The sequence below is a fragment of the Pungitius pungitius genome, chromosome 14, assembly GCF_949316345.1.
Source record: "Pungitius pungitius chromosome 14, fPunPun2.1, whole genome shotgun sequence".
NCBI lineage: Eukaryota > Metazoa > Chordata > Actinopteri > Perciformes > Gasterosteidae > Pungitius > Pungitius pungitius.
This window is the reverse complement of record NC_084913.1, coordinates 409,848-424,920: the sequence shown is the minus strand read 5'-3', so window position 1 is coordinate 424,920 and position 15,073 is coordinate 409,848. Positions and strand designations below refer to the sequence as shown.

General features: G+C 45.0%; 3 protein-coding genes across 4 annotated transcripts; all 3 read right to left on the bottom strand.

Moving 5' to 3' along the window:
* Positions 1–223: 223 nt before the first annotated feature.
* Positions 224–4,374, bottom strand: LOC119227867 (uncharacterized). Its single transcript, XM_062557386.1, has 5 exons — positions 3,875–4,374; positions 2,314–2,397; positions 631–693; positions 414–485; positions 224–243 (listed from the first exon to the last, which is right to left on the bottom strand). The coding sequence occupies exons 1-5, from the start codon at positions 4,254–4,256 to the stop codon at positions 224–226; spliced, it is 621 nt and encodes a 206-aa protein (XP_062413370.1). The 5' UTR covers positions 4,257–4,374.
* Positions 4,375–5,478: 1,104 nt separating this feature from the next.
* On the bottom strand, positions 5,479–9,138 carry atg14 (autophagy related 14). 2 transcript variants are annotated; one of them, XM_037486434.2, is made up of 11 exons: positions 8,649–9,135; positions 8,043–8,105; positions 7,852–7,894; positions 7,555–7,636; positions 7,175–7,412; positions 6,822–7,051; positions 6,616–6,733; positions 6,420–6,510; positions 6,250–6,335; positions 5,987–6,161; positions 5,479–5,891 (listed from the first exon to the last, which is right to left on the bottom strand). In XM_037486434.2, the coding sequence occupies exons 1-11, from the start codon at positions 8,915–8,917 to the stop codon at positions 5,769–5,771; spliced, it is 1,518 nt and encodes a 505-aa protein (XP_037342331.2). In that variant the 5' UTR covers positions 8,918–9,135; the 3' UTR covers positions 5,479–5,768. The 2 variants fall into 2 exon arrangements, with proteins under 2 accessions (XP_037342331.2, XP_062413418.1); XM_062557434.1 differs by having other exon boundaries at positions 6,250–6,510; positions 8,649–9,138.
* Positions 9,139–10,249: 1,111 nt separating this feature from the next.
* Positions 10,250–15,038, bottom strand: tbpl2 (TATA box binding protein like 2). Its single transcript, XM_037486441.2, has 8 exons — positions 14,750–15,038; positions 13,436–13,616; positions 13,155–13,356; positions 12,984–13,071; positions 12,813–12,904; positions 11,458–11,625; positions 10,820–10,914; positions 10,250–10,445 (listed from the first exon to the last, which is right to left on the bottom strand). Exons 1-8 carry the CDS (start codon positions 15,023–15,025, stop codon positions 10,369–10,371), a joined length of 1,179 nt encoding a protein of 392 aa, XP_037342338.1. The 5' UTR covers positions 15,026–15,038; the 3' UTR covers positions 10,250–10,368.
* Between the last annotated feature and the right edge of the window lie 35 nt (positions 15,039–15,073).

The following is a 15,073-nucleotide window of genomic DNA, read 5'->3' as shown; positions in this document are numbered from 1 at the left end:
ATGTTGATATTGACCCTAACCCCTAATAAAGGTTTTTAAAAGTCAAAAATCTCTCTCTCCCTCTCTTTCGTTGTTACATTTACATACAGTCTCACTCTCTCACATTTTGTGTAACATTAGTCTCACTCTCTCACATTCTGTGTTACATTAGTCTCACTGTGTGTAAAGTCTCTCTCACTCTTTCACACCGTGTATTGCATCTGTTTCACTCTCACAATGTGTGCTACATCTGTCTGTGTGTTACTTTAGAGACAGAGATGGAGACAGACAGACACATAAGTGTAATTTTGTCTGCAGCAGCACGTTTTCAATCTATACACAAAGAGGAACACACGTCTTGTAACTGTAATAATTGATCGATGTGAGCAGCATCCTCACTAATTGGTGAATAATCGGTGGATCAGTACGGTCACCTCGAGTATTTGTGTTCAGCTCCTCCAGCTCGGACGATGCAGCCTGAGAGGAACTGTTAGAATCCTGGAACGCTGGAAAATTAGAGCTTTAAGATAACTTATGTAAAGACACATTAGATCTGCTCACAGCTACATTATATGTTGTTAATCAACCCATGTTTACATATTGATTAGTAATGATCCATCAGGGTACAGGAAACCAAGAGGTGAATCTGACCTAAAGACTGCCTCGTCAGCTCCTCCATCAGACTCTCAGTGTGACACAATCTGACTGCAAGAACTGTGGAAACAAACCGAAGGTCAACGTATATGGTAGACTAGTATAGACTAGTCATGGTTGATCAGTATAGACTGGTCATGGTTGATCAGTATAGACTGGTCGTGGGGTATATGGTAGACTAGTATAGACTGGTCATGGTTGATCAGTATAGACTGGTCGTGGGGTATATGGTAGACTAGTATAGAGTGGTCATGGTTGATCAGTATAGACTGGTCATGGTTGATCAGTATAGACTGGTCGTGGGGTATATGGTAGAGTAGTATAGACTGGTCGTGGGGTATATGGTAGACTAGTATAGACTGGTCATGGCTGATCAGTATAGACTGGTCGTGGGGTATATGGTAGAGTAGTATAGACTGGTCGTGGGGTATATGGTAGACTAGTATAGAGTGGTCATGGTTGATCAGTATAGACTGGTCGTGGGGTATATGTTAGAGTAGTATAGACTGGTCGTGGGGTATATGGTAGACTAGTATAGAGTGGTCATGGTTGATCAGTATAGACTGGTCGTGGGGTATATGGTAGACTAGTATAGAGTGGTCATGTAGAGTGGCCAGTATAGAGTGGTTGATCAGTATAGACTGGTCGTGGGGTATATGGTGGACTAGTATAGACTGGTCATGGTTGATCAGTATAGACTGGTCGTGGGGTATATGGTAGACTAGTATAGAGTGGTCATGTAGAGTGGTCAGTATAGAGTGGTTGATCAGTATAGACTGGTCGTGGGGTATATGGTGGACTAGTATAGACTGGTCATGGTTGATCAGTATAGACTGGTCGTGGTTGATCAGTATAGACTGGTCATGGGGTATATGGTTGATCAGTATAGACTGGTCGTGGGGTATATGGTAGAGTAGTATAGAGTCGCTACAAAGCATCACAGTATTCAGTTAAACCATCACATGACTGGAGTCACATGACCTTCAGAGCTGAACTGCACTTACATTTGTTACGTTAGTGTTGTAACAGTCGATTAGGACAATAGTTAGAATTGGTGGTTCATTCAGCCCACTCATTGCAAATGTGTCTTTTCTTGTTCATTTCATGGTTAATAAATAATTTCCTTTTCATGGTGCACTGAAATTAAGTGATTTAGTGTGTTCTTGGTCACATTCATTTGAAAGCTGGACCAAAGTGTTTGTTCTCATTCAGGCCAAATAAAAAGCCGGAGGTGGTAAGTCGGCAGTAGTCTTCTTCTCAATATGGAGATCTGATTGGTCGCCAAGCAGAGGTAATAGTACTACGCTGGCTATTGACCTACTGAGTACAGAATTTGGTTATTGGTCCCCGATCTCAGGATGGAGCCCCGCTGTATTAATTATAGTTATTAATCTTGACATGAATAACTCCATTGATGTCAATGATTTAGTTTCCTACTTGCTAATGACCACCATGTCAAACCTTGTATGTCTAACATATTTTGGCAATAACTGTTTCTGATTCCTGACCAAACACAACACGAGTCATCAAGTTACATTCAAAGCCACGAGGCTTCCTGCCTTCTGTCCAAGTCTTCAACTTGTGAATCTGACCTCCAAAGTTTCCTAATCAGGTCACAAAGAAACAAACTGTAAACGTTGATACTCAGATGATGATGATAAAGATGATGAAGATGGCGACCTGTGCTTTTTCTCCTCAGCTGCTCCACAGTGGTCTCAGTCGCCCTCAGTCTGGTCTGCAGGAAGGGAAGCTCCAACGCCAGAGCTGACGAGGTTATTAATTAACCAACGTTATTTATAACCAAAGTTATTAATCATCCAAGTTATTAACATCATTAATTAACCAAAATGATGAATAACCAACGTGATTTTTAACGTTTTTATTAACAACCAATAATTAACCAAAGTAATTGATACCACGCTAGCTGTTCATGGAGCACCTCACCAGCTGTTTGGAGCTCTTGACCCGTTCTAGTGGTCAACCTGACCACCATTAAGCAAAAACAATACTGACGTCACAAATGCAACGGACCCTAAAGAAAAATGTTTGCTCCTGTCCCTCCACTTGCAATGCACTCTGGGAAAGATCCATGGACTGGAGGAGGAAGAGACATCTTATGTAGTTTTACCAATATTATGAAAACAATAACTTCACAATAACTTAGTGTCTAAGTTGTATATTCTAGCTTTTTTAACCTGATTTTTGGCCCTCGCTCTGAAAAAGGCACATCCATGATAAAGTGTATCAACTCTGGAACTACTTTGTCAATTTGTGGGGATAAAGGGAACCCATCTGAGTGCTATAATGTGTAAGGGTCAGTTCATGTTACTGTCAAGAAAAAGTTCAAATTTAGAGATTCAAAAATGTCACAGCCCTATAAATCCCATAAAAGACTTATAAACAAGGCTAAATCTACGTGACGGTACACATGTCAAGTTTCAGGTTGATAGAGTAAGGATAAACTACTCGTAGTTGCGGAGGCCTCATGGCAGACGAACGTCTTCCCTTCTGCTCGCTCCAAGTGGATTTAGTCCATAACTTCTGTAGAATTGATGGCTTGGTGGCTTTTGTCTGAGAGAAATGATTCAGCACAACCTACTCGTCATTTATTGTCATAGCATTTAGCATCAAAAAATAGTTTGGCTTTTGTATAACCAAGTGCCAAGTCTCTGGACTGATTTGCATGGAATATGTTTTTTACTCTTACTCCACTGGCTAAAGTTGTGTTTGGAGTATTTTAAAGTGGATAATGGCTTTTTGTAGCCAGGACTCTTAATGCAAGGATGCATATCTGTGTCCATATTTCTGATTCATCGCTGCAAAGAGGTGGTGGGTTCATTACTGTAGGTTTCTCTGAGAAGAATATAAATATTCATTACATTGAATAAAGTTGTGTTTGGAGTAGTTTCAAGTGCATTTTGGCTTATTGTAGCCAAGACAGTAATGCTTCATATATTTTTATGAAGAGTACCCAAAATGTCGGTTCTAGTTCTGACCCGGTTTTGTCTCATGGGAGACTTTAGAAACTAACGGTGTCCCACAAGGTTCCATCTTGGGTCCTATGAACATGTCATTAATACTACATTTTTCATGCAGTCTTCTCATTCATGATCTTTTATGAGCTCACAGAAGTCATGATGGTTTCTGTAAACAAAGTCTTCACCGTCTCTGGTGTTGAGCTTCTCTAGTACAAAAACTAATGAGGATCATTTTTATAGAGCTTTTAAACTCCTTCACCAACCTCTGCTCTGCCCCTCCAGCTCCTCCATCTTCCTCTTCAGATCAGAGTTCAGCTCCGTCAGAAGCTTCCTGTCGGCCTCCATCATTTCCTCAGTGCTTCTCAGCTCCTCCTTCTGCCGAACCGCTGTCTCCTCCAGTCCGTCCAGGCTGCGTCTCTGCAGCCAGGCCTCCACCTCCCGGTCCCTCAGCCGGCTCTCCATGCTCCTCAGGGCCTGACGCCGCTCCACCTCCACCGTCTTCACGCTGAGGACCAGCTCCTTCAGACCCCGCAGCTCGTCCCAGAGGACAGTGAGCTCCGGAGTGACGCTGGCCTCGGTCCTCAGGCCGTCCGATCTGGTCGTCACGTCGTCTTCCTCCATCTTCATGTCCTCCTCTGTTAACATAACATCTTCTAATCTAGTCTCCAATACCTGCTTTTGAGGGACAGAATCCACCAACTGTCCCCAACCGATGGCTGGTGACAAACAGAATAACAGCAGCAGAACCAGAACAGCAGAATTCATCCTGAAACCAAAACCTGCTACTGAACAACACTCCCACATCTTATATACCCCCCCCCACACACACACACACACACGCACACACAGTAATCCTGGTGGATTCTGCATGGATCAATGAGTCGACTCACAGAAACAAGTTTCGTCACTTCTGTTAGAAAGCTCCAGAATTCTATTTAATCTAATACAATAATCTGCTAAATGGCTGAAGTAGATTTGGTCAGAAGGTTGGTTCGGGGATTTGGGTTGGAGTGAGACATCTAACCGCAATGCTAAATCTACACATCTCGAGTTTAAGGACAATCATCTGAAGAAGATGTTATTTGGCCCAAAGCTCCAGAGGTGAAGTAGTTTCCTGAAGCGGCTTGTGAATGAATGAATGTTTACTTGAAAAAGTGATGCCGTCAGAATCGTTCTAAATACCAGGATGGATTTAGAACGATTCCTGCTCCTCAGAGGACAAACCTTCAGATGTCTTCGTGGTTTAATCTGTAGCTACATCAAAGCTGTTCCGCCTCAAACAACATACTTGGTCCACGTGGAGAAGATGAGGAGCCCGACAGTCGGCCTCTTGCATCGGATCTCCAGGAATTTACTTAAAAAGTCCAAAACATCGTAGAGAAAGACGCCCACAGGTGTGAAAACAAAAAGACGTATTTTGATTTGATGGGACGTTTCAAGTTGGAAGTGTAATTTGCGACGTTTGAACTTGCCGGCGGCCTCTAGTGGACAAACGTCGTCACAACAGCTTGGATCTGATCGTAGAACCTTCACACGGCTCCGTGTTCTGGGATCAGTTCCTCTGCAGCGCTGCATACCAAACATAGCTAACATGCTAATCTGCAGCTCAACGGATCTGTGCACCAAACTGTCACGTGCAAAGATGAATAGGGTTAAATGTTGTTAGTAAAGTTACTGTTATTACTCGTCTACAGCTGCCGTTTCATCTTTTATATTATAATTATTATTATTATTATTATGATGTTATATTTAACCAGCTTTGGAGCCCTTTTGTTGACAGAATCAGTTGAATGAGACGTGGATGAAAAGCAGGGAGGGACATTCCTTTCTTATTAAAGACAAGTCTTTAAAAAAAAAGATCAACATGAAAAGTGTCCAAAAAACAGGATTTTATTTTAAATTGTTTTAATACACAAACTTTAAAACATACTTTGTTCCTTTGAAAGAAGAACACGAACATTCTCGTCTCAACAAAGAAATATTTTAACTCCGCTCATGCGTTTCATCTTCGGTCCGACCCACCTGCTCCTGTAGAGGACACCTCGTACAGGACATCAGTGTCGGACTGCATGTCGACATCCTCGTACAGCCGATGACCTCTGACCCCGGTCCAAAGTCGGAGACCTGACCCGGTTCGGGTGGCGTGGTTCCGGGCGCTCAGCGCTGGCCCGTGTAAGCTCTGAACCAGGAGGTGACGGAGGCTGCAGCAGACGAGATCATCCCTCCAGCGTTAGCAGAGGGCTGGGACACTTGCAATGCACTCTGGGAAAGATCCATGGACTGGAGGAGGAAGAGACACGTTATGTAGTTTTACCCACGTGACGGACCTGTCTGAGCCGAGGACAGGTGGGTCCAGGTGGGTCCGGGTGTTCTACCTGCGATGGGATGTCACAGAACCGAGGACTCGGCACAGTCTCCCAGTCCGTCCCCAGGTCCGTCTCCTCGTCCGTCACCGCCTCGTCTCCGCTCTCCTCTGCTGGACCGGCGGCCTCCGGCTCCACGAACTCCATCGACTCCTCCAGGTCGGCGCTCACCTCAAACGGACCCGTTCTGGAGCAGAATCACAACAGAACCCGTCAGATACGTCCAACAAACGGCTTACATCACAGCGCGTGTCTGCGTTCAGACAAAGACACACCTGCCCAGGTCGGTGTTGTCGGGGGAAACCAGAAACATGATGTTCCTCAGCGTGTGATGTGGGTGGAGCTTCTCACTGTCCACGTGCTGAAGACACACAGAAGGAGAAACCAGGTCCACTTTTTGTTTAGCCTTCATATTAGAGGGTCTCTGAGTCTCTGTGAGTCCGACCTGGGAGAAGCACAGGTGGAGGATGTTGGTGTTGAGTTTGTTCAGGGCTCTGGTGAAGCGGTACCGGCTGAGGTTCTCTCCACAGAACTCACTGAAGAAAACAGGAGAAATCAGACTGGTTCAAAGTAGTTGACGCCGCGTTTTACAGACGTTGTAACGAGGCCCTGAACGCAGCAGCAGGCGTCTCCTGTCTCACCTGTTGCAGAGTTTCTTGGGCAGGTTGACGTCCAGGATGTGAGACAGGACGGTGACGAGCTGGGTGGAGTAGCAGAGAGCAGCGCTGATGGTGTGGGCCGGGTTGATGTGGTCCAGCTCTGAAGAGACAGGGGTCAAAGGTCAGCCGATTGGTCGAATGGTTGATTCATCAACTATTTGTACCCGAGGAAGCCCCCCCTCCCTCACCTGGGCCCTGGTTGGTGCTCTTCTCCTCCACCCAGCTGTAGTAGGCGGAGCAGTCCCCGTTGCTGGGCAGGGTGACAGGAGGCCCCGTGATGCTGATGCTGGTCTCTCCGTTCTGGTCGTCCCAGATCCAGCGGCCCGACAGGTAGGTGGTCCTCCGGGCTTCGGCCAGCTCGCTCACCGTGCTGGAGGTCAACGCGGGGTCGCACTCCGCCACCACGTCCGCGGGGTCTCTGAGGGACACACGCAGGGCCAGAGGACAGGTGTGTTGGCACCTTTCATTGAAGAGGCCCCGGGCCCCTCTGGACCTCACACTCCTCCAGACCCCCGACCCCTCCGGGCCCCGGGGGGCTCACCTGCTGCCCTGCTTGTCCTCCTGGGTGTGGAAGATGTGGGTGGTGAGCTCCAGGATGTGGTCTCGTCTCAGAGCCGCCAGCTGTCCGAGGCGTCCCTGCAGCTCCCGGCTGCGTCTCTCCAGCAGGTCCCCGAGGCGCCCGTTGTGCCGCTCGATCTTGTCCCGTTTCTCCTGGTGACGTCCGGCCCGGCGCTGCAGCCGCTGGCTCTCCTCGTGGCAGCGCAGCAGGAGCTCCTTATCTGCAGGAGGTCACGGAGGAGGAGGCTTCATGAGAGGACTAACAGACCTTGAACTTCTGCAGTTACTTCTGCAAACAACAAAACACTTCTAGAAAAATCACCTAAACGGACAAAATGATGAGAATACATCAAAATGACTCACCAGCCTTTACCTCCTCGTTGCCCCCAGCGACGGCTTCCTTCAGCTGCTCAATCTTCATCTTACACGACATGATCTTCCATTTCTGAGAGCAAGCGGCATCACTTCATCAGTACAAATTATCAACACACACGTATGTAAATATATATAAATACACACATTCTTTTAAACCATGAACATGCTTTGATGTGAACATTCCATCGTAGCTCTGGCTCTGTGTTGAGGGTCATCGTCCTGCTAGAAGATGAAGCTCTTATGCAAAGCACTGTGTGTGTGTGTACAGGACCAGTCAAAACTCACCATCTCATCAGCCTGCTGCTTCCTGTCCATGTCCTGGAGGACTCTATGAGGAGAGACAACGTCCTCTAGGTTTATGTAGCCGTATTAACGTTAGCATTTGAAGGACTTTCCACTGATGTTTCTGTGCACCAAACCATGCGTGTTATGGTCTAAAGGTGCTGATATTAACATCACCATGTCTTTATGTTCACCTTCGTTGCAGCTGCTCCTTTTCTTCCTTCAGCTTCTTCAGTCGCTCCAACTTTTCAATGTACCTGCAGAACAAAACAGTGGAATATGTAGATGATCCGATCAGCATGAGGAATGATGTCATCGTTGCTCATTTTGTTGCCGTGGTACCCAGGAGGCCTCGCTGTGACCCCCTGGTGGTCCCAGTGTTTCCTTTAGGTTTACTACTTCAGGGGGGGGTGCTGGAGTCGGTCCACTGGTAAGCGTGTGCACGTCTACAGACACACGCACACACGTGTTGCAGCTCAATCAGCGTGGGGGGGGGCTGTTATAATGGTAGGGGGAACACAGGGTCCCCTGGTGGTCCCGTGGAGGCCTTGTTTTTCTGACATGAGGACAGATCCGAACTGAACATATGAGTATTGTTCTCATTATATTCACTTTTCATTCTGTTTTAAACCTCGCATCGTGATCTGCAGCACTTGTTTATTCCTCCAATGATGTGAATCACTAAAAGTTGATGATTTGTTGGAATCCATGTTTCTTTGAATAATGACGTCATTGCCGCAGCTGGAAGCGGAGAAAGTCGCTTCACCAGCCGCATGCAGAGCTCCTCACACCGGACCTACCTCTCGGCGTTCCTCCCGTCGAGGGACACGAAGTCTCCGGCCTTGACGCAGCGGGCGCAGGTCAGCCTGCGGCGGGAGGTGCTGCACAGCGGGCACCGCTCTACCGCCACGTACAGACCCTCCGCGTCGTCCACCGACTCCACCATCAGGCAGCCCGGCGCGGAGGGACCCGGGGGCGGCTGAAGGGGCCGGAGGGGTGGCCTCCCGCCGCCGGAGGATGAGGCAGCGCGATCCGGGCCGAGTGTCTGGAGCCCCGCCGGGGACGCCATGGACGGGACAGCTAGGGGCTAGCTAAGCTAACTGGCTAAGCTAAGCTAGGGTAATAAAGCTAGCACGAGCTGTCGGCGCGTTCTACCCCTCCATGTCGGTCACGTGGCTTTAACGGCCAGAATAAACAACGAGCCAACAGATGTGTTTTTGTTTTGATCCGCAAACGATGAGTCCGCCACTTCCGGTTTTCTCTGAAAAACGTGACAGGTTTGTTTATGAAGTGACGTAATCGTTGTGGGCGGAGTCAAGGAAATGCTGCAACTTCAGTAACACCAGTGTCTCTCAAACTGTGGGGCGCGACCCTCTAGTGTGTCGCAGTAGTATTGAAGGTGGGTCGCACGGGTATTTTCAGAATTATTATATTTCAAGAACTTTGCATTGCAAACTTCCCATCATACAAAAGTACACATTAAATAGACTGCTGTTGCCTCTCTAAACAAAATACAGATCCGAGCTGAACAGAATGAATTGAGACGCTGCATCAAGTCTGCAACCCTGTAAAGATTTGTAGTGTCCTTTATCCAAACCAACTCATTGATTACTCATTATTTCCTCACCCACCTGTAAACAGGACACACAATTTGTGCCTCGATCCGTAGAAGGAGGAAACGTCATCTTAAATCGATTCTCTGCTGTGAAGCCTGTCTAAAGCGAAATAGAGGGTGGAATGTAACTATTTCACTTCCCTACACAAGTTAGAACATTTCTATGAAATATACTTTAAACTATATTGTTTGTAAATGTTACAAAACACATTGGTGGGTGTCACAAAATGTCATCTATTAGTTGATTATATTTAGTTTTAATTAACTGAATCTGTGAAGTAACTAACTTAAATTTGCAGCAAAACTGAACAATATGTTTAAGAGTAGGGGGTAGAAGAAATACAATATGTTTTTGTTGAGTTCACTTAACCTATAGTACCTTAACTAGTTATTTACCCATGATTATTAAAAATTGTGGAACAATAAGAAATTCAAAAAAAGTAAAAGGTTAGTAATTACAAAATAAAACAATAGTAATTTTGTACACTCAGATTTATAAATAGTTACTTAGATTAAGTAAATAAATCAAAAGTTAGACTGAATATTCTGAGATTGATGCAATGGAAATATGAGGTAGTACGTAAACATTTAAAAAAAGTTACAAGTTTTAAATGATTTGAACTTCAAACTGATAATTCAAACCTATATTTATAGGTTTTGTGACATCAGATTTAAATACGTCCATGAAGGAAAAACATCTGTAACAGTCTGAATTATTTAACACAAATAATTACATGAATAAATACATGTGTTTAATTATTCAAATTGAATCAGCTTAAATCTGATTCGAAAGAATATAATGAACATTTTTAAACTCATTTATTTTCTTTCTGGACAACGTTCAACAGAGACTCACTAACCAAAATAAAATAGATTATGTATTTACAGATAAACAGGAAGTGATGTTACTGTTTCCTGAAACCTTTCAGGATTGGGTAGATGTTTTCAAACGCCTCGTAGATCTCCTCTCGCTCTTTGGCTCCTGGAATCGAACACACAGCTCTGTAGTTATTACAACTTTATTCATAAAACAGTGAGTGCCACAACAAAGTCAGGCATCAGGACATCTGCATTAATCTAAACACTCATATTTCCATCTCATAATTACATCCACAGATTGTTGTGAGTTAAATACGCTTAACGCACAAAGATTAGCATTTAGCTGACAGTCGGACAACACATTGGTTTCTATGGCAACAACAGGAGTCAGTGGTTTAAAGGTGATTAAAGTGAGCGCTCCTCTTCTGCTTGGGCCCTCTAAACCACATTCAAGTGCTGGGTCCCTCTAAACCAGTGGTTACCTTTGAGAATAAAGGGACTTATAAGAACTCCAAACGTTAATATGAGTTTCTTTACCGGTCAAAACCACTTTCCCCGACACAAAGATGAGCAGGACGATACGAGGCTTCACCATTCGATAGATGAGGCCTGGAAACAGCTCCGGTTCATAACTGTGGAGACCAAGAAGTTTTTTATCTTTGTAGTAATTGCATTCATCACAATAACCCAATTATTCAGGAAAACAGCTAACAAGTAGATAACAATAAGATAACAGACACTAGAACCGACTTTCAGGCTAACGGGATCTAGAAGCTAACAGATACTAGAACCGACTTCCAGGCTAACGGGATCTAGAAGCTAACAGACACTAGAACCGACTTTCAGGCTAACGGGATCTAGAAGCTAACAGACACTAGAACCGACTTTCAGGCTTACGGGATCTAGAAGCTAACAGACACTAGAACCGACTTTCAGGCTAACGGGATCTAGAAGCTAACAGACACTAGAACCGACTTCCAGGCTAACGGGATCTAGAAGCTAACAGATACTAGAACCGACTTTCAGGCTAACGGGATCTAGAAGCTAACAGACACTAGAAGTAAACTTCTTTAAAATGTTAACTGATTTTTTTCTCTTTTGACAGAGCTAGGCGAGCAGTTTCCCCCTGCTTCCAGTATTTATTATAATCTAGACTGAGCCCGTCTCGTCTTTACCTGCTGAACTGCCGGTGGGTCAGAACCAGTCCCTCCAGTCTGATGGGGAAGCACACGTCACAGCTGGCCACCATGTTCTGGATCTTAAAGTCCATGAAGCGCGCGGGGAAACCGAGTTTCTGAACCACCCGAGCGTACTTCCTGGCTGCCAGTCGAGACTGATCCTCACTGCGTGGTAGATGGGCAGACAGGTAAAAGACAGACAGGTAAACACACAGACAGGTAACCGGAGGCCGGTATTTCAAAACGTGTAATCCACATCAGAATGATCCGGATAACCAAATCCCCCTGTCCTCAGCCACGGATCAACCTGATCCATCCCGGTATTTCAAAACTTTGCCGGATTGGATCAGAGTGATCCTGATATCGGCAGATTGAGATCTCCAACTCTGTCCCGCCCCCTGGATTACAGACAGGAAACAGGTTAGTAACACTTGGTAAGTGTTGATGCGTCCTAAGACTAGATGAAGCAATATATTGAGTTAACAAATTACGTAAATCAGCACAAAGTTGAAAGAAGAGCTCTGAGAAGTCAAATAAAGCAGAGTTTGTGATAATGCGAGCTAACGCTGCTCCATTGACTTCTGTGTTAAGGAGCTAACAAGTTAGCATTACATTACAATTTCATGAAATAAGCTGATTTTCAACTTATTATAGATAAGAGCCATTATAAGTACAGTTTAAATGTCACAATGTGTTAGTCTATTTAGTCGAGTTATAGTCCAAAGTCCACATTTTAATGCATTTACTCACAAGGCATTATGTGTACATTTTAAAATGTGTTGTACATATCTTTTAAGAATGAGTTATTAACAAAAGGGACAGCCCTAAAGCCTTAATATTTGTTTTTCCTTTACAGATGTTTCTGGAAAGAGAAAACAGTCAGTTAACACAGACCTGCTTCAAATGGCCTTTTGTGAGCTCAATGCATGTGAATAAATACGTTTCACTGATCTTCACTGGAGGCCTTTATCAGTGGGTATAACTTAAAAGACTTACTTAAATAAGGCATTCATATTCAAACTTAAATATCTGTATTAAACAGAACTTTGGCAACAGTTAAACTTATGCTGTTCCAACCTCAAATCCACCTCCGAGGTGGGATCAGGGTCATCCTGATTTTTAGGATCAAACCGATTCAGATTTCCCACTAAAGTTTTGAAATACTCTACAGTCTTTAATCCAGATCAAAGGCAGGATTGGATTCCCAAATTTGAATCTGAATCTTCAGGATCAGATTTGCTTTGAAATGCCCGTTTTTAGGATCTGATCCTGATTTAATCCAATCCAGGAGGATTAATCCTGTGGGATCATTTTGAAATGCCGGCCCCAGGTGATCAGGTGGGCAGACAGACCTCTTGGCTCCTGTACAGACCATCTTCCCGGAGCTGAAGATCAGTGTGGTGGTTCGTGGTTCTCTGATCCTCATGATGACAGCCGCAAAACGCTGGAAAACAACAACAACAACAATCACTCCATGTTTACTGTGTGCTTAAGCTAAAACTGACCCATACACACTACAGTACCTTGGGGTTGTACTCTGCATTTCTGGCCTGGAGGGCGATGAACTTGAGATCCAGAGGACAGCCGAGGTTCACAGTGGAGACGATATTCCTGTGGGACACACACTCAAAGTACTAGTACTACAGATGAGGTACGAATGAAGCACTAGTACTTCTGAGGAAGCAGTAGCTTACTGTAGCTGGGGGATGATTCCTGACCTCTCAGTCACAGGGGTCATAGGGGTCATGGGGGTCATGGGGTAGAAGGGGGAGACCCCGGCCCCCGGTCCGGACATGGACGGCCCCTGCTGGGACTGTGCTGTGGGATCTTGGAAGTTGTAGTCTCCGCTGATGCCGCTGTCCTGAGACACGTCCAGAGGGACGGTCTGACTGTCAACTGGACCCAAAGCACAGAGGTGATCATGTGACCTGGTCTTCTCTGCACGCTACCTGTCGTGTCATCGGTGAGTTCATACCTGTGTTGTCGTGGCGACTTTGCTCGTCCCGTAAACTGAGTTCATCAGGTAAGAAGCTAAGGTCGAGCTCCTCCTGTCTGCTCAGCCCCGCCTTCGGAGGTAGGTGGGAGGGGGCGGGACCCTGTCCCGAGGGGGCCGGGCTCTGGAGGTCCAGCTCCTCCTCCAGAAGAAAGTCAGCTTCCTGCAAATAAAACAATCGTGCTTTTATTGAGAGGTTGTTTCATTCAAAAAAAATTATTGTTGTTAGTTTCACCTTCTTGTTTTATTTTGCAGTGAAAGGTGAATCTTTATTAAACAATTAATACATATTTTAACAATTTAACAATTTAAATTAGCCGTCAGCTGATGGAAGATTACTCTTTATCAGTGTTTTTGCTCAACGTACCGTAGGTACATACATGCATGCGTACATGTGATAATCAAAAGCTTTTTCTTAGTGCTACAGAATCATTGCACACACACACACACACACACACACACACACACACACACACACTTTGGTCGTTTTGTTTACATTACGATTAGAACACCCTTAAATTGTAAGTGACTGGGTCTTGTGTGGTGGGGGAAGAACCTGCCCCCCCTCAACACCAGTTTAGGGCCAATAGAAATCTTTCCTTTTCTGTATGTATGTACATACGTACATGCATAAATACTTATGTACACACATACATACGTACGTACACGTGAGCCTACTCTGTGTTTTACTATATATGGCGTTTTTCTATTTTAAATGAAACATAAGCAGTCATCTGGTTTGATGGAAGAATTACTGTATTAAATTCATCAAAAAAGACGAGCTGCTGCTGCTGTTCCAGATGTGTCTGGGAGTCAACGGGAGTCCGGTACTGAGAAACGGACCCAGACGTTGAAGGGGACCTGAGGGTTCGGTCACAACGTTTTGAAACCTTTCCCAAGTATTTGTGACGTTAAAAACAGCATAACTGTGAAAGCATGGAGGCCAAACAAAGGTAAACAAAGAGGACGGCACACGTGTGTTCAGACGGTCAAAATAAAAAGTAGAATCTTTAAACATTAAGGATTAAAGATGGAGAAAAAAACACATGAAATCATACGTTTGCTAATTCAGAGTGAAGCATCTGAAATGAACCCCCTCAGTTTAAGTCATATTTTTTGATGTCGTCATGATGAGGTGATATGTGGCAGCAAAATGCTGTCTCTTCATATTTACACAGTTTAAAGCCCTGAGCGGTCAGAGGTGAGGAGGGACACTGGGATTGGGCCTAACTCTCAGCTCATCACATGTTCCCTGATGATCAACGCAAAGCTCCTCTACTTCACCTCTCTACTCACATTTGCAATGGAGTCATCAAAGTAACGTTCCAGTGCCGACTCGTCCATGAGAGAAGCACCATCGGACTGTATTCTGGATCCAGGACCTGATCCGGAACCTTCTGGGTCCACACAGAGAGCTGCACAGGTGCCTCCAATCCTGAGCTCATCAACAGATTTCAGCTGAGAAGGTCCTCCACGACTTCCCAGTGTGTGAACTGAAGGACACAGTGAACTACAAACCATTACATGATGGAAATAAAGTAAACACAAGTAAACACTTGTTATCTCCTTCATACCCTTCGTATACTTAGTTTACAACTCATTTTAAATTCTTACCTTATT